The sequence below is a fragment of the Falco biarmicus genome, chromosome 14 (genome assembly GCF_023638135.1).
Source record: "Falco biarmicus isolate bFalBia1 chromosome 14, bFalBia1.pri, whole genome shotgun sequence".
Taxonomy (NCBI): domain Eukaryota; kingdom Metazoa; phylum Chordata; class Aves; order Falconiformes; family Falconidae; genus Falco; species Falco biarmicus.
Window position 1 is genome coordinate 11,571,226 of NC_079301.1, and position 17,680 is coordinate 11,588,905.

The 17,680-nt window shown below is 50.0% G+C and overlaps 1 protein-coding gene and 1 long non-coding RNA gene across 4 annotated transcripts in view; both read right to left on the reverse strand.

Annotated features, from left to right (window-relative positions):
- Window positions 1–7,700: 7,700 nt before the first annotated feature.
- Window positions 7,701–9,421, reverse strand: LOC130158971 (uncharacterized). Its single transcript, XR_008825571.1, has 2 exons — window positions 8,890–9,421; window positions 7,701–8,174 (listed from the first exon to the last, which is right to left on the reverse strand). It is a non-coding gene; the product is annotated as an uncharacterized LOC130158971 (long non-coding RNA).
- A 7-nt stretch (window positions 9,422–9,428) lies between these two features.
- Window positions 9,429–17,680, reverse strand: part of FRMPD3 (FERM and PDZ domain containing 3) — a 64,709-nt gene continuing 56,457 nt past the window's right edge. For all 3 annotated transcript variants that reach the window (XM_056360082.1, XM_056360081.1, XM_056360084.1), the window contains 2 exons: window positions 14,748–15,566; window positions 9,429–13,928 (listed from right to left, as the gene is read on the reverse strand). In XM_056360082.1, coding sequence (XP_056216057.1) covers window positions 11,062–13,928; window positions 14,748–15,566 — 3,686 coding nt within the window. In that variant the 3' untranslated portion in view covers window positions 9,429–11,061. The remainder of the gene's footprint in view (window positions 13,929–14,747; window positions 15,567–17,680) is intronic.

Here is a 17,680-nt window from a genome sequence, read left to right on the forward strand (position 1 = left end):
CTTTTCTTTGCCCTCGCAGTATGCCGTGCTCCGTCTCTTTTCCTTTGGCCGAATCGTGACTTGATCTCGTTGCAAAAGCAAAACGATGGTATTGATGGTATCGGGCTGCATGTGCAGGGGCACTGACCTCCCGCATGTCCAACCAGTCCCGCTGCACTCCCCGCAAACTCCATGAGAAAAAAACACCATGATCACCATCATCAACATTTTCTGCACTTGTCCTCAGAATGTGCAGCAATACTTCCTGCTATTTATTTTTCTGTTAGAAATAGCCTTTGGCCACGTTTTGAGATCAAAACAATCATAATTGCAGTGGATACACTGGATCGCAGGCACCCCTTTCCCCCCTGTCTTCTGCATCATTGTTGAAGCCCATGTGAGTGCTACTTTTAACAGGCTAATTTAATTTCTGAGGGTTTTTTCACATTTATAATCAGGGGTTTGTACCTAATTCTGTAGTCCCCTGTCAACTTTCAGCTTGTGTGTCATTACATTACAATTAAATTAAAAAGCTAAATCAATTGATTAATTTAGCTTTTTCAAAAATAAACATTGTTTAAAGGTTTTTAAAATACACAAAACAAAGCCACAAACAGCTTCTTCAAAATTTGTATGCAGTTGTGTAATTCCTACTTGTTTTACTTGACTGTCTTGCAGAGAACAAACTTCTGCAATGAAATTGGCATTGGGAAGTTATTGCTTTGAATTCTTGAGAATTGACCCAGAAGAAACAGTCAGCAATTTACAGAGGCTGGCCACATTTTCTTTTATTTCCTCTTGCAACTATACTGGCCCAAAACGCTGCTGTCACTGACCCCAAAGGCCAGTAAACTAATGATTACAAAATCCTACTTTTGAGGAAGTTTTCTGTAACCTTTTGTAGGGTGTCATTAAACTTGGAATTCATCTGGATTAAAATATATATTAATTGTCATACTTAGCACTGATGGAAACTGGGATATCAACATATGATAATTTTGATTTTTTGGGTGTAACTTTTGGTGTAGCAGCTTGTGAAATGCCATGATACACAGCAAATCCAAGGAATGGAGAAGGAAGAATACAGTGCTTTGCTTCTGATTTGTTGCTAACAAATCTTAGTAACACAGAAGAAAACTTCACTGTCAGATGGCAGCCCGGTGGTTCAAGTGATGGTGTATGTGGACACCTCCCAAATTTCTAGCTTGCAGTAAATCCACATCAGTGTAGCCATTCTCTACTAATGACTCTGGTACTTTTGGCTGGAGGACACCTACAAAAATCCAGCAATTTTGTTGGCATTCTTATATGGGCCTTTCACAGTTCACAGCATTTTTTTCAAATGATAGTTTGGGATAATTGCAAGTTTTCAATGGCTGTTCTGTACATATTTTTCAGTGATAAAGCTACACAGTCTAAAAATAGCTTTCAAGGACTCTCTTCCTTGCAAAACAGACTACAAAAGGTTTGTTGCTGCTATTGCAGAATTTAGAAGATGGATAACTTCTTTCCAGTTCCTGAAGTATTTGTTTTGTTTCTGGATTTGAACCATTTGCTTGTCTTGGTTTAAATTCCATTCTGCCCCCCGCCCCCGCCCCAGCTCTTGAACACAGAATGAGTGTCTGCTGTGCCCCAGCATCCCTGTCCCCTCCCAGTTTATTGGTGAACCACCACTGGGAACCTGAGGCTGAAGGCAAGCAGGAGGTAGACTAAAACATGCAAATTATGCCCCTCTGACGAACTCTGAGTTTCCCCTATACACGGCTTTGTAGCATGTCTATCAGTTTCCTCCTGGGATCACTGAGATGGGATTTGCAGGAGTGAAAAATCTGACAAAAAATGCCATTAGATCCTTAATCCTGTAAACCAGGGACTGGCAAGCTTTCAGATGTAAAATCAAAGCCTTTTTTTGGTTTTCCTCTCCATTCTGATCTAGAGGCCAAGCATGCTTTTGGGAGCCCCAGTGAGCTGGGGGAAGCTGCCTCTCGGGAGGGAGGATTTTGCAAAGCTTCAAATGGATGGCACCACCTTCTCCTCCAAGACCAAAAGCCAGGGGCTGGGTGCTGTGGTTGCTCATTGTCTCTTCTCCAGCTCTGCATCATCTTGCTGCCTTGCAAAGCTCACAGCAGCGTTAAATGGCCGCGAGTGCCATCTAGGAAAAGTCCCTGCTGCCCTTCAGTGTTTCAGCTACCACAGTATCTTTGTAGGTTAGACAGCACTTTGGTTGAGAGGACAAAAGTCCACCTACCTTAGCGATTTATCAGTATCACTAGCAAAGCTCTTGGAACAGGATGATCTCAGAGATTTGACTGAGGAAAAGCTGTTCATGCACCAAAGTCCTAGTTAAACAAAGCCAAAAAGCTTCCTCGTAGGGATCCTCAGCCATAGCTCATCTACTAGCCGCTTGCATTGCCATCACTTCAAGAAGGGACAAGGAGAACCAGCTTTGAAGAGGGAGTTATTTATCTGGTTCTTGGCCTAAATGGTATGAAGGGAGAGACTGTGTGGTTGAAAACCACTGGTCTGAGGGTCAGGTTGTCTGTCAAAGGACAGTTAGGGAAACGATCACAGCCTAAGTGGAGGCTGGATGTGAAAGTGCATTGGAGTATTTCAACTCTTGTGTTGACACCCTTATTCAGAATTAAAGTGCTAATTCTAATTGGCTTGCTTCATTCAGAAAGCAAAGTATAATAAATAGAATTATCCACTTCCAATCTAAATAGGTTTATTTAATTTTCCCTGTGGTTTATAATGGAGACAAGCACAAGCCAGTTTTGGTAGTGGAAAGAAAAAGCTTATAGCCTGAGCTGCTGCATTCCCACATGTTTTGGGACTTGTGAAGTAAATTACTGTCCCCACTAAGGAGAACCTGGAAGCACACAAATGGCGAAATGCCCCTTTTTATTTACCCAATTCTATGGAGGTGCATTTTATCAGAAATACCTTTTGTGTTTCATGCCCTGAAAATATATTTTCCAGGAAGTTTTAAGCAGCCCATTAATACCAGCAAACTTCATGGTGATGTTGATCAAAACAAGTAGCCCTTGTCCGTCTCTTGGCACATTCCTGCATACAATTGCCACTCAATTACCACCAGCCACTTAATCAAGGACATATTTTCATGCAGAAAGCCTATGGCTGAGGATTGTTTTTTTTCTTTCTGTTGCCTCGTGATAGCACAGCCTCACAGCTGGTTCTGTTAATGAATAGCACTTGAGTAACACAAGGCTCTGCCCTTCCCCTTGGTGGCTGAAAGAAGGGTAGAAGCTAGAAAAAAGCAGAGGCCAAAAAGAGGGAGGCAGAAATAAAAACAGGCAAAGAAGGGGTGGGTGGATGAATAGGAAAGCGAAGGCTCAAAGAAATATGGATGCCAAAAAGGTATAGGAAGCCTCCAAGGGGTGCGACAGCAAAAGGGAGTGGGAAGTCAGAGAGGTGTGAGGCCAAAAAGTGGTGGAAGACTGAAAAGGGATGTAGAGGTTGAGAAGTTTGGGGTGAAAAAGCGGGAGGAGGCCAAAGAGGAGGTGGCAGCTCTTGGCATTGGGACTCTATGAGCGCACGATGTACGCCGGCCTCACAAATGTCTCAATGAGGCTGCTTAGCACCTGGAAACTGCTCGTGATGGCGGAGAGCATGTGGGTAGGGCTCTTGTCGACGGCTGCCACGCGGCGGCAGGATGCCCGAAACTCCTTGAACTTGAGGGCGAGCTCTTGCTTGTACTCAGCCAGCTGGGAGATGTAGGACTTGCAGTCCCGCACGTCGGGGCTCACCACACACTGCCTCAGGATAGTCAGCAGCTCGTTTGTGTCCAGCTGCACTTGCAGAAACCCATTGGGAAAGCTGTAGGCATGGCCTCGAAGGGTGCTGATTTTTGCCAAGCTGCCCTCAAAACTGGAGGTCCTTAAATCTATTTCCTGGGTCTGGCTGTCATTGGGACTGCTGTAAGCTGCCGTGCAGGGAGCTGCAGCACAGCCTCGCCTCACTACGTCTTCTGGTTGCTGAACTTCTTCCTGACAACCTTGCCCAGCTCCAGGCCCAGACCCTGAGGCGAGCTCCCGCTGAAGATCTCACTGTTGGGCATGGCGGTGGTGGTGGTGGCAGCGGCGGTGCCCTCCTCCTGCGCGCTGCCGCGTGGGGATGCAGCACAGTGAGCACGGGCCAGGCCACGCCACGCCTACTCCGTCATCTTACCCCTTCCCGCCGCCTGCGTGCGACCCGGCAGTGGTGTGAAAGGGCAGCGGGTGTGGCTTGGCGGCCCGAACTCCGGGGCATGAGGCATAGGGCAGGCGGAGGCCTGCGATTGGTCGTCGTCTGGACGTTTGACCAGTGATTGGTCAGGGCGGCCGCGGCCAGAAGAAAAGGCGGGAGGAGGGGGAGGCTGCGGCGCGGTGGGTGAGGCGGGAACTGAGGCTGAGGAGAAGAGGCGTCAGAGGAGGGCAGGGCATGGCATCCACCAGGGAAAAGCACACCATTTGTCAGGAAAAGGAGAAAACTTTGGGAAATAAATGGTATTTTTAAAAGTTTCCAGTAGAAACAATAGAGACTTAGGGATAAAAATCTCTAAAGGATCCTGACCAGTCTCTTTGTGTTTCTGATCTTTCTACTCAGCATTTTTTGCTATGCCTCTGTAAGGAGCCCAGTTAAAAGTATGAGGATGGAGTCCTGTTGCTGTAGCAAGAGGTGCATATTCATTAGATTCAGGAGTATTTCCAAGGTACTTTTCAAAAGTGGGATTTAGTGGAGCGTTATGAAGTGCCCTGGACCGTGTGCGAAGAGCCGGTGCATGTCCCCAGCCCTTTTGTCTCTCTCCCCAGCCCTTGGCATGTGCCACAAACCTCAGAGGAACAGCACTGGGATTTCTGCCACTTTGGACACAGTGTGTTTGCTTTTTAATCACTTTATAATCCAGCTGCAGAAAACGCCCTCCCTGTTCACTCTGTGTCTGGGTGACACTGCAAGGGGCACGGTCTCAGCTTGGCTGGAAGGCTGTGCAGTCACTGCTGTGGAATAAGGCATGGATAGGGTCCTCATCTGCCCATACCTTGACATGGAATCACATAGCCTGACACAAAAAACTTCTGGGAAAGCTTCCTATCATGTGTATGGACTGTTTTCACAGACACTAAATAAGGTTAGGTGATGTAAATAAATTGAAATACCTGTCTTCCCTGGCAGATTTCTCCTGTGTCCATTTAAAGCCATGGGTGTCCCGGCCAGCTCCACTGTGTCTGCCTATGTGTGGAATTTGTTAGGATGTTTTACACAGGAAACCAGACGTTGTGCTTTAAATGAGGATAAAATTTAGACATTACTCATTTCTATTTGACTGTCAGCTCCCTTGGGCATGATGAAAGCAGCAGTGGGTCCCAGCTATTCAGCTTGCCCTGCTGTTGTATCTGGGGCTGCTGTGATTCCTGTGTAGTGTTGCCAGGACCTTGGAGAGGATGGAAATCCCGACAGGAGAATGCGGCCACTACGCCGTGGGGATTAGAGTTCAAAGTGCTTTAAATCGCGGTGCCCGGTTGTCTCCAGCTGACAATGACCAGCAAAGTCCACAGAGACACAAGCAATTTTATCCAAACCTATCTTGGGACTACTGCTTGAGGTCTGCTCATTTTCCAGCTCCTGTTTTTGATGCTTTAACTCCTGAAAGCCAAGTCTTCTGTTTTTCTCATGTATAGCAGAGGGACCAGCACTAGCCCAGTTTGTCTTCCTTTTCTATCCGTTGTCACTGATAGAGCCCTGGTGAGGACTCCTTGAGAGTGGACATAATTTAGAGAAGATTAAGGAAGGGAGCAGACTAGGGGAGTGCAATGACATCAGACCGTCATGAATGCATGTTGTGGCTGAGCAATGCTCATGGGGGCTTTGAAGGCCCTGGAGGATATCTGCACCAGCTGTAACGCTACAGCCAAAAACTCAGGGCAAAGGCCGTGTGAGAAGGGCAGTTACTGCCGATGCTGCTCTGAGGGGGTGCTAAATGGCAGGCGAACACAACCTGCCACACTCAGGCAGATTGCTCTGACGGGAGGGGATGGAGAAAAATTGATTTATCTTTATGCACACACACCTGCAAAACAATGTTGTCCTTTTCTGAGAACCATATGCTTTGCTTTAACTTGCTGGGGGACGGTGGCTTCAAACTGAAGAAATGCTGATGCTGAGAACAAAGCAGTCTGCAGGAAGATAAATTAGATGGACAATGAAATGGGAGCTAGATTGGGGGAAAAAATTACTTTTAATTCCCTGTGCTGTGTAACTGAGATGGAGTTTTTTGAAAAATCTAGGATTCAAAACCATTAACATTTTACCTGAATTATTTCCTTTAGGAGTACTTAAAAGTGCCCAACAGAGTGAGGCGGCAGGGACAGCACCTAAAAGAAGAGTACAACAGTAGAGGCAGGGTTTCTCCATCCTTCTCAGGCTTGTACCAGTATAGCTCCTCGCTTCACAAAGGGACATTTGACTGATCCTGGAGCACATACACGTAACAGTGTATGTGTACAGGTAACAGTGTGCTGTGAAGGAACAATTTCTTTCTGATGGGGTGCCGATTCTCCACTAGATGGTACTAACCATCGACTCTGAAATGCTGATTGAACTGGCTACTGTCAATAGTATTTTCAGGCTCTGGGGGTTTTTAGAAAACCTCTCGGTTTTTCCATTTTTTTTGATCCATACCCAGCTTTATAAATAGGTGTGCTTTGTCCCATTCAGTGTCATCATTAGTTAGTTCAGCATGCAAAATGGTGTGATGCAGATTAAAATAACGACCTGGAGGCACAGAGAATGCGTGTGAGTCTTGACTGCTGCCGCCTTTGCTTTAGACAACACCTTCAATCCCCATACAGAGAATGACCCAGTTGCTAAGGTTTTTTTGTGTTGGATCTTTATCAGACTTGGCTTTTATAGTTCCTGTAGGCTTTGGGGCACATAGAGGGCACACATCAATGCCTTCCTGATAAATAGAGAGTTCATTGTGCCAAGAAAAACGTGTCCCCAGAGAGAACAGCCATCTGTAGCTAGGAAACTGTTTGCTTTGCTCAGATTTCTCCCCCGTCTGGCATTACGCTTTTGCTGGGCTTTCCTCTGCAGACACACCTGAGCAGTTCCACAGGGCAGCAGAACCATCAGGCCACTGATGGCAGGTCGCACACTGTCACCTCTTCCCAGGCAGAAGAGCAGATACCAGGCAGGGGCAGCAACTTGGCTGAAAGCATGCACTGGAGCTGGTCAGCAGTGCTCAGCTTGGTTTATGGAAAAGGGATTAGGCAGGAGTTTCCTAACAGAGGGGAGTTAAAGCATGTCCTGGCTCTCCCCTGCTTTTTTAGGGGCAGGAGGGTGTCCTGTGGGCACCAGGAGGACCACACTTTCCCTAGGGTGACTGCAGCGCCAGCATCAGCAGTGAAGGGGTGAGTGCTGCTGGAGGTGTTCCCCTCCCGGAGGGGAATAAGCCAAAATAGCCATTAACATAAAGTAAACCCGTGCCAAGTCAAACAGTTCATTTCAACAGTGCTGTTTTGCTGCTTCATGGCTTTCTTCATAGCCTGGTACTTAATTGCTGTGGAGTCCAGTGATGTTGTGGAGTCCTTATGCCCTTCCAGGATAGAGATACATGCATTTCTATAGCAGAAAAAAATAAGGGGTTTTGCTTACGGACAGCATTTTGTACAGCTAAGAATAGCCACTTTTTGACAGTTCTTAAAAAGAGACACAAATGCTAGTTTTGATATTAAGATTAATATATTTAATCTTTCTTGTTTGTAAAACAAGACATAAATTTGTGTATATATATAATTTATATATTTTTTATTTATACATACTATATACAGACAATAAAAAAATTTTCCTCTGTATTAGACTGATAGGTTTATGGAGGAATGATATAGGTGTAACAGGGAGCTTGAAGAAACTCAGAGTTTCATAATAGATAATTCATGGGGAAGAGAAAAACACGGCTCCCTGTTGGCCTTCAGCATTGTAACAGGCTTCGCCCACCACAGACTGAAATCTGAACTGGCTCTTCCACTGTATATTTGCTACATGGTTCTTGAAAGCAGGAGGCTGTCCCCACAGCAGGATCCTCTCTGCCTTGCTGACAACAACGGCCAAAGTCCGGGACAGCCATGGGCCAGGGAAGTTATTGCACTCGGTAGAGGATGCGTGTGTTAAAAGCACATTGTGCATTTCTGTAACTCCTATGGAAGAACGAGAGATTTCGAATGTGCATATTTATAAAAAATAATAGAGATGGGAAGCGATTGATCATACGTGATCATCCCCAAGCACTGAGGCAAGCTGGCTGGGTTTGACAACCTGTCTCGCTCCTGGCACTGTGAGGCCAATGCCACAATTTCCCTTTCCAGCTGGAGGTGGGTACGATGGGGAGAGGCACAGGGACCCTATCAGGACCCACTCTCCCCATGCATTCATGAAGTGCAGTGGGTAGCAGGGTAAGGGCAATGCAATGTGTAACCTTGCATTTTTCTCCTTGCTTTGTTTTGGAGACTGGGTGACTGCAGTGAAGCACCAGTTAAGGCGATCTGATTCATTAGGTCTAGAAGCTAGACTGGGAGGAGGAGGGAAACCTCAGAGTGTGAAGGAAAGCAATGAGGAATCATTTTACCATTCATCTGGAAGTAAAAAAACCAAACAATCCGAAACCCCCAACTCCAAATAAATAACCATCACACAGTACTAAATAATGCTTCTTACAGCAGTCAGTTCGGTAGAGACAGGAAAATGATCCCAGCGCCCTGGCAAGGATGGCAGCTCCTTTGGCCGATGGCAGTAGGATTGCCGGGCTCAGGGGCACGCTGTGGCTCACAGACAACGCTGATCAGGGGTTTCTCTCTAATGGGCATAGTGAAAGGAAATAGGAGAGAGTTTGGACTGACTCTTGGAGGCAAAGACCTGACCACTGCAGAAAGGTCTGAAAGAGGTCTCCTCTCAGCTGCTAGCCCAGCTTCTGGCTTGCAATGGTCAAATATCAATCTGCGTTCCTTGCAGGCTCTCCAGCATGGACACAGGCATCAAGCAGAGGAAGGGAAACACAGAATCATAGAATTAAAGAATCATTGAGGTTGGAAAAGACCTTTGAGATCGTTGAGTCCAACTGTTAATCCAGCACTGCCAAGTCAACCACTAAACCATGTCCCTAAGTGCCACATCTACATGTCTTTTAAACACCTCCAGGGATGGTGACTCAACCACTTCCCTGGGAAGCCTGTTCCAATGCTTGACACCCTTTTGGTGAAGAAATTTTTCCTAATATCCAATCTAAACCTCCCCTGGTGCAACTTGTGGCTGTTTCCTCTTGTCCTATCACTTGTTATCTGGGAGAAGTACTTCTTTTCAGGTAGCTGTAGAGAACAATAAGATCCTCCCTGAGCCTCCTCCTCTCCAGACCAGCCCCCCCAGTCCCCTCAGCCGTCCCCCGTCAGCCTCGTGCCCCAGCCCCTGCCCCAGCCCCTGCCCGGCTCTGGACACGCTCCAGCCCCTCCACGTCCCCCTGGCAGTGAGGGGCCCAAAGCTGAACACAGGATTCGAGGGGCGGCCTCACCAGGGCCCAGCACAGGGGGACGGGCACTGCCCTGGCCCTGCTGGCCACACTGCTCCTGACACCAGCCAGGCTGCTGCTGGCCCCCGTGGCCACCTGGGCACAGGGCTGGCTCCTGCCCAGCCGGCCCAGCCAGCCCCCCCAGCCCCTTTCCCGCCGGGCACCTTCCCAGCCCCCTGCCCCAGCCTGCAGCGCTGCCTGGGGCTGCTGTGCCCCACGGGCAGGGCCCGGCACGGAGCCGGGTTGAACCTCACACAGCCGGCCTGGGCCCCTCGCCCGGCCTGCCCAGACCCCCGGCAGGGCCTCCTGCCCCCCCGCAGGGCAGCACTGCCCCAGCCTGGTGTCCTCCGCAGACCAGCTGGGGGTGCGCTCCATCCCCCCATACAGATCGCTGATAAACAACTAAACAGGACCGGCCCCAGTACTGAGCCCCAGGGACACCCCGTGTGCCTGGCCGCCAGTGGGAAGTCACTCCATCCCCCACCACACTCTCTGCTTGGCTGCCCAGCCAGCTTTTTACTCAGCAAAGAGTACTCTTGTCCAAGCCATGAGCAATTTCTCCAGGAGATGCTGTGGGAGACAGTGTCAAAGGCTTGACTGAAGTCTAGGTAGACAACATCCACAGCCTTTTCCTCATCCACTAGGCAGGCTACCTTGTAGAAAGACATCAGGTTTGTCAAGCAGGATCTACCTTTCATAACCCCATGCTGGCTGGGCCTCATCACCTAGTTGTCCTGCATGTGCTGCATGATGGCACTCAAAATGATCTGCTCAGTAACTTTCTCCGGCTCTGAGGCCAGACTGATAGGCCTGTGGGTCCCTGGATCCTCCCTGCTTTCATGCATTAAGCCCTCGCCTTTTGCACAGTCAGTGTCTGTGCTCAGGACTAGGGCAGTGGTGCCTAAGCTGTGAGTAGAGCCTGCTAGGGCGACCTAGCTCTGCCCCAGGATTATGGCGTCCTGTCCATTCTAGGACTACTTTCCAAGCCCTTGCATAGCAGCAGCGACTTGTACCCCGGAAATCCCTTCTGCTGCTAATTATGTTGCATTTGTGGGCCAGGAAGACCCTGGAGGCAGAACAGCTGTTTACGTGGCAAGACACTGGTTTGGCTCCAAAATGCCCCAAGTGAAGCCAGGAGATCTCAGCTCAGTCCTGCTGACTCACTGGCACACCACACACCGTGACAAAGGTCTCTGCACAAATGAGGCCCAGAACCACATAAAATCAAACCGGCATGGAGACTGGCATGCTGTCACCAACAAGCCAGCATGGGACAGCAAGCAGAGCATCTGCTTGAGATCCCTGATGAGCTGGTTGCACAGCTTGCAACAAGGCATGAATTTACCCTTCAAAACCACCAGCACAACCAACCATTCTGTAGAGATAAAAGAGCGTCTGGGCTACCGCAAACCCCAGCAGATGTGGGCCTGTAGACACGCATCCTCAGCAGACCTATGCTATTTGAGAACCACTAGCACATGGCCCGGCACACACTGCACACTGGCTTGTTGGTTTTCGTAGCTGGCTTACTTATTGATCAGTGTCTTCAGGGAGCGTGTGAGCGTGCTCATGACAGTGGCAACCGTGGCTGACTGGCGGGCAAGCTGCTCCACCGTCTGCTGGTGGGTCAGCGTTCTGGCCGTGGACTCCTCTGCAGCCTTCAACAGGAAGGTGTAGTTCCTCACCACTTCCTCCACCTTTGTCAGCAGCTCTTGGCGCTGGGACTCTGAGCGCACGATGTACGCCAGCCTCACAAATGTCTCAATGAGGCTGCTTAGCACCTGGAAACTGCTCGTGATGGCGGAGAGCATGTGGGTAGGGCTCTTGTCGACGGCTGCCACGCGGCGGCAGGATGCCCGAAACTCCTTGAACTTGAGGGCGAGCTCTTGCTTGTACTCAGCCAGCTGGGAGATGTAGGACTTGCAGTCCCGCACGTCGGGGCTCACCACACACTGCCTCAGGATAGTCAGCAGCTCATTTGTGTCCAGCTGCACTTGCAGAAACCCATTGGGAAAGCTGTAGGCATGGCCTCGAAGGGTGCTGATTTTTGCCAAGCTCCCCTCAAAACTGGAGGTCCTTAAATCTATTTCCTGGGTCTGGCTGTCATTGGGACTGCTGCAGGCTGTTGCATCTAGGACCTGAAGAGTCCTGCTCATGACTGGGACCATCTGATTGTCCAGCTTCATTCCTGGGAGTATCTGCATGGGGATGGAATAGGACAGCTCATCCTTCTCACTCCCATCATCTGCAACATCACATTTCCTGTAGTAGAAGCAGTACCGGATGGAGCAGCACTTCTCATCCTCCATGTCTTCATCCCGCAGCTCAGCAGGACTTGGATACATCTCCTCCTGGACAGAGAACACTGCCGAACCCTTCTGGTTCTTTTTCTCTTGTGCTATCTGGACATAGGAGGGGTCAGCTGCTCCAGAGGCTTCCTGGATTTTGCTCTTCAGAACAGGACAAAGGATGCTAGGCTCAAGCTCTTTCTGGGGGCCTTTCTGCTTGGTTGTATAGATGTTCTGGTAGATGTCAGAGGACAGGGATGTCCTGTCAGTCTTATCTATTTCACTGACACTGTAACGACGCAAGAGTTTCCTGTAGTGTGGAGCACCCATGCACTCCCCCCGGGAAGTGCACGTTGCCAAACAGGACATGCTGTTCTCTGGATCTGACCGGTAGTCTCTGGACTCTAAACTTGTGGATCGTATCCGCTTTCCTTTGGAAGGGCTGCTCACGCTTGTCAACCTAATGGCTTCAGCCTGCTTCTGGTCATTGGTAAGTATATCCCTCCCTCGCTTCTCCAGTTCTGGCATCACCAACTGGTTAGGGGGTGGCCTCACCCCCCTGCAAATCCGCTTGCAGTCACAGCTGCGCCTTTGTTCTCTGGACATTCCTGGGACTTTTTGCACAGGACTGCTCCTTAGCTGGCAGCTGCAGCGCCCAGGGGCAGGAGGGTGCAGATACTCCTGTGGTGGGAGGTCGCCTTTGCTCTTTGGTTTGAGCAGCTCTTCAAGGAATTCCAGCTCATACTGCTTCACCTTCTGCAGCTGGGCCTGCCGCTCATCTGTCTCCTTCTTCATCCGGGTCGGAAATGTTGCAGAGAACAGGTTCCTTAACCTGAAGGGAGCTTTTGGAGCTTTGGGTTTAGCTGGAACATCAGCATCTTGTTGGGTCACCTCCAGGAGTTTTTCTACTTTTTTGGAAGGCACAGTGCTGATCTGCAGGCTCTCAGATCTGGGCACCAGCTGGATTGGCCCTTTGGGTTCCTCACTGGTGCTCCTGAAAGTGCTACCAGGTGATGGAGAGTGCAGATTGCTACTTTCAGCTTTTAAGCTTTTGGCTGAACTTTCCTGTTGCATTTTCTGTCCTTGGTTTGAAGGAGCTGTGTGTTTCTGAAAGACAAGGCTCGTGGCTTCCCCACCTGCCTTCTGACCTGGCTCTCCACTTGCAGCTTTTCCTGGAGCATCTCTAGTCACTTTTTGCTGGTAGCTTTTAGAGGCAAAAGTCTTACCAGGCATCATTTCCTCACCTGCTGAGGTGAGGTGGAAAGCTTCAGCCTTACTGCCATGAGCTTCTTTAGGACTTGGAGAAACTTCACAGTGCTGCTGTGGAGAGAGTTGCTGCTGCTGCTGCTGACAGCTGCACAATGTCTCTGCAGTTTGTGGACCTCCTTTATGTTTCAAAGGCTTGCTGCTGGCTGAGGCACAGCTGCTGGTACCGTTCATGTTCTTGTCTTCTTTCAAGGCTGCTACCACTTGGGGAGCTGAGCCTTTTGCATTTGCCACTTGCTGCAGAGCAGCTGAAATGACCGCTGGAGGTGCACCGCTCTTCTGATCCAGGATGAGCCTGGAGCTTGGCTGGACTTCTTTGGGCACCTTCTCTTGCAGATCCTGTGCCTGCTCCCTGCTTGGGGCTGCTGTGGCATGCAGAGAAGCCTCAAAGCCAGCTTTTGTATGGCCTGCACCTTTGCATTCAGACCCTGGCACTGGAGCCCCCCTGTCCTGCTCATTAACCTGGGGGGTCAGCACCGGCTGGACAGCCAAGCTGTAACTCCGCTCAGCATGCTCCTGCTCCTGTTGGCTCTTGCAGTTGCTAAGGTTGGGGCTTTGGTGAGAGAAAGCTGGCTTCAATGAAGGGCTCGGCTCTTGGTGGCTGAGGGGGTAGGGTGAAGTGAGAACAGCCTGGGCAGCACAGCTCTGGATTCGGAAAGGCAAGTCCTTTCTGGCCAGGAGGTTTTCTTTGTTGATGTGTTGAGCGAGGAAGTAGGCTGCGTTCTGATGCTGCTTCATAGCAGAGACCATCTCCGAGACGTCGGTTAGCTCTGAAGAGTTGGTTTCATGGCCTGAATCCAAGGATGACTCAGGAGTGATGGCAGCCAGGACAATAAGACCTGAGGAGGGACACAAAGAAAACCCCACGACAACACTCACACCACACTGCTACACACAGGAGGGGGGAACTCCATGTGGCAGGAGGGTCCCTGGAAGGCAGGATGCAGCATCCCATCAGAGAAATTTTAGTGATTTCTCACAACTAAAGAGTTAATGCTTTTAAGAGATATCACTTGTCAGCACCAAGCTGGCTTGCTAGCTCAATTTGGCAAGAGCTCTTGGCCCAGGAAAAGGTCCTGGGAAGCTTTCCAGTGTTAGTGATAGTCCCTGAGCTACAGGGACTTGTCTGGCACAAGAAGGAAAATAGGGCAACAGCTACTGTGCCATACCGAGTAGGGCACCCAAGGTGGGCAGAGGGACAAAGGACTAATGCTGCCAGAAGGCTGGTCCCAGATAACACCCATCTGACAGCAGGTTTGCTCTGTGAAGGGCTCACATACTGCAAAACCTGGGTGGGAACCTGTGAAGACTGAGGGCCAAAGGTACCAGCTGAGTGGGGTCACAGCAGGGAGGAACTCATGCTCACAGTACTGGTTTGTTAGTGCCTCACCCCAACATTGTGGCATGTGGACCATGGCAGATACGGGATAACCATGAGACTCCTTCAGCCACTGTCAAGGAGAAGATTCCCACCTCAGCTTCTTGGAAATCTGAGCAGCAGCTTGGCTGCTCCTGTTAGAGCCTGTTGCCACAACTTAGTTTTTACTAGAAGCTGCTCCACAACCACATACAGGATGGGAGGAGGAGACCAAAGGGAAGGATGTACCATAGGAAAGAAAGGCTACAGGGAAAAAAGAAAGTCACAGCCACTGAAATACCTGCTGTCTGCTGTGGTGGGGGATGCGGGCAATCCTCTGAAGCAGCCAGGGCTTCCAGTGCCTGCAGGGTGGACACCAGGGCATCGTCCAGCTCTTGTGCATGGTCTCGGACCGTCCGCGGTTGCACGTTGTCTATCAGCGTGACAGGGATCTTGTCGTAGAGGATGCCACACAGATGCCGGCCCTGCTCCTGGCTCTGGGCAGCTGCCCGGCGCTTGGGATCATCCTCGTCTGAGCTGTTGTCTCGGAAGCCAGGAGGAGGCGCAGCGATGGCGGGGAGCAGAGATGTTGTCTCATCTTCTTCCTCATCACTCCCAGGAGGGGGAAGTGACATCAAGTCCACCATATTGTCCCGGGCACTGCTGGGCTTGCCCCCCTTGGATGAGGCCAGACGGCTCTTGATTTTGGCTTGGCAGGACTCGCAAAAGTGCGAGGTGTCACCCCGCAGGTGGGTGTCTATGGTGTGCGCCCTGGCCCTGCTTGTGTGCCTGTCTTGGTCAAGGCCATTTGGGTCATACTCGTTACCTGCCCCGTTGTAGCCTTGGCCAGAGCTTTTGGAAGTGGGGTCAGATTTGGTCCTGGGACGAGTTTCTTCAAAAAAAATCAGGTTTTCATTGATATCCGTCCTGCTCTCTCTTTCCTTCCTCTGCTCTCGCATGTGCAGATAGCAAAAGCTGATGAGCTCCGAGTCCGAAGCCCTGGCAGCTGGAGTTCCAGCTGCTCCGGTGCTGGTGGCAGAGCCACCCACCAACCCGCTCTCTTTCTTTCCCGTGTGTCCCGCTGTGGCAGGCCGGTGGAGATTGTGTGCGTTGATGTAATCTAAACCAAAACCACAGCAGGCACGTTAGCAGCAGCACCCAGGAGAAGGAAAAACAGCATGGGGAAGCTCCTGCTCACCCTGGCAACGCATCCATGTGCTCTCTGTCCTCCAGCGCTCGGTGTGCTGGACTGCAGTGGGACATGCATGTTCCCTGCAGCACAGCCAGGCCACCTGGCTGGTCTCTTGAAAAAACATCTGCAACCAGCTGGGCCTATCTGCCAGTAATGAGAGCAGAAGAATTGTCCTGCAAATGCAGATCACAGAATCATAGAATGGTTTGGGTTGGAAGGGACCTTTAAAGGTCATCTAGTCCAACTCTCCTGTAATGAGCAGGGACATCTTCAACTTGCTCTGAGCTCTATCCAGCTTGATTTTGAATGTTTCCAGGGACGGGGCACCTACCACCTCTCTGGGCAACCTGTTCCAGTGCTTCATCCCCCTCATCGTAAAAAATTTCTTCCTTTTGTCTAGTCTGAATCTACCCTCTTCTACTTTTAAAGCCTTACCCCATGTTCTTTCACTATTGTCTCTATTAAAAAGTCTGTCCCCATCTTTCTTATAAGCCCCCTTCAAGTACTGAAAGGCCACAATAAGGTCTCCCTGGAGCCTTCTCTTCTCCAGGCTAAAAACCCCAACTCACTCAGCCTGTCCTCCTGGGAAAGGTGTTCCAGCCCTCTTATAATTTCTATGGCCCTCCTCTGGACCCACTCCAACAGGTCTATGTCTTTCTTGTACTGAAGACCTCAGAGCTGGACACAGTACTCCAGGTGGGGTCTCAGCAGTGCAGAGTATAGAGGGGCAGAATCACCTCCCTCGACATGCTGGCCATGCTTCTCTTCATGCAGCCCAGGATACAGTTGGCTTTCTGGGCTGCAAGTGCACATCAGCAGCTCATGTCTAGCCACCACTGCCCCCAAGTCCCTCTCCACAGGGCTGCTCTCAATCCCTTCATCCTCCAGCCTGTATCAGTATCAGGGGTTGTCCTGACCCAGGTGCAGAACCTTGCACTTGGCCCTGTTGAACCCCATAAGGTTCTTGCTTCTTGAGCTTGTCCACATCTGTGTGCCACAAGAATGGCATCTCATCCCTCAGGCCTGTCAACTGCACCACTCATCTTGGTGTTATCTGGAAATTTGCTGAGGGTGCCCTTGATCCCACTGTCTGTGTTGTTGAAGAAGGTAGTAAACAGTACTAGTCCCAATATGGACTCTTGAGGGACAACACTTACCACCAGTCTCCATCTGGACATTGAGCCTTTGACCGCTACCCTCTGGATGTGACCATCCAGCCACTTCCTCATCCACCAAATAGTCCATCCATCAAATCCCTCTCTCTCCAATTTAGAGAGAAGGATGCTGTGGGGGGCTGTGTCAAAGGCCTTACAGAAATCCAGGTAGATGACATCCATAGCTCTTCCCTCATCCACAGATGTAGTCACACCATCACAGAAAGCCACTAGGTTGGCCAGGCAAGATTCTCCCTTGGTGCAGCCATGCTGGCTGTCTTGAATCATCTCCCTGTCCTTCATATGCCTTAGCACAGCTTCTAGGAAGACCATGTTCCATGATCTTCCCAGGCACAGAGGTGAAGCTGACAGGTCGGTAGCTCCCAGGGTCCTCCTTTCCACACTTTTAAAAAACGGGTGCAATATTCCCTTTTCCCAGTCACCAGGACTTCACCTGACTGCCATGACCTTTCAAATATCATGGAGAGTGTCTTGGCAACTACATCAGCCAATTCCCTCAGGACTCTGGGATGCATCTCGTCAGGTCCCATAGACTTACGTCTGTTCAGGTTCCTAGGTGGTCATGAACCTGATCTTCTCTTACAGTGGGAGGGACTTTGCTCCCCCAGTCCCTGTCCTAAGGTCCATCCACTTGAGAGGTGTGGGAAGACAGGTTGCCAGTGAAGACTGAGGCAAAAATGTTGTCGAGTACCTCAGCCTTCTCCTTGTCCATTGTTACCAGTTTGCCAGCTGTGCTCATCAGGGCAGGTGTGCTTGCTCTGACCTTCCTTTTCTGGCTGATGTACCTATAGAAGCCTTTCTTAGTATTCTTTGTGTTCCTTACCAAGTTCAGCTCCATCTGTGCCTTGGCCTTCCTTTAACATCTCC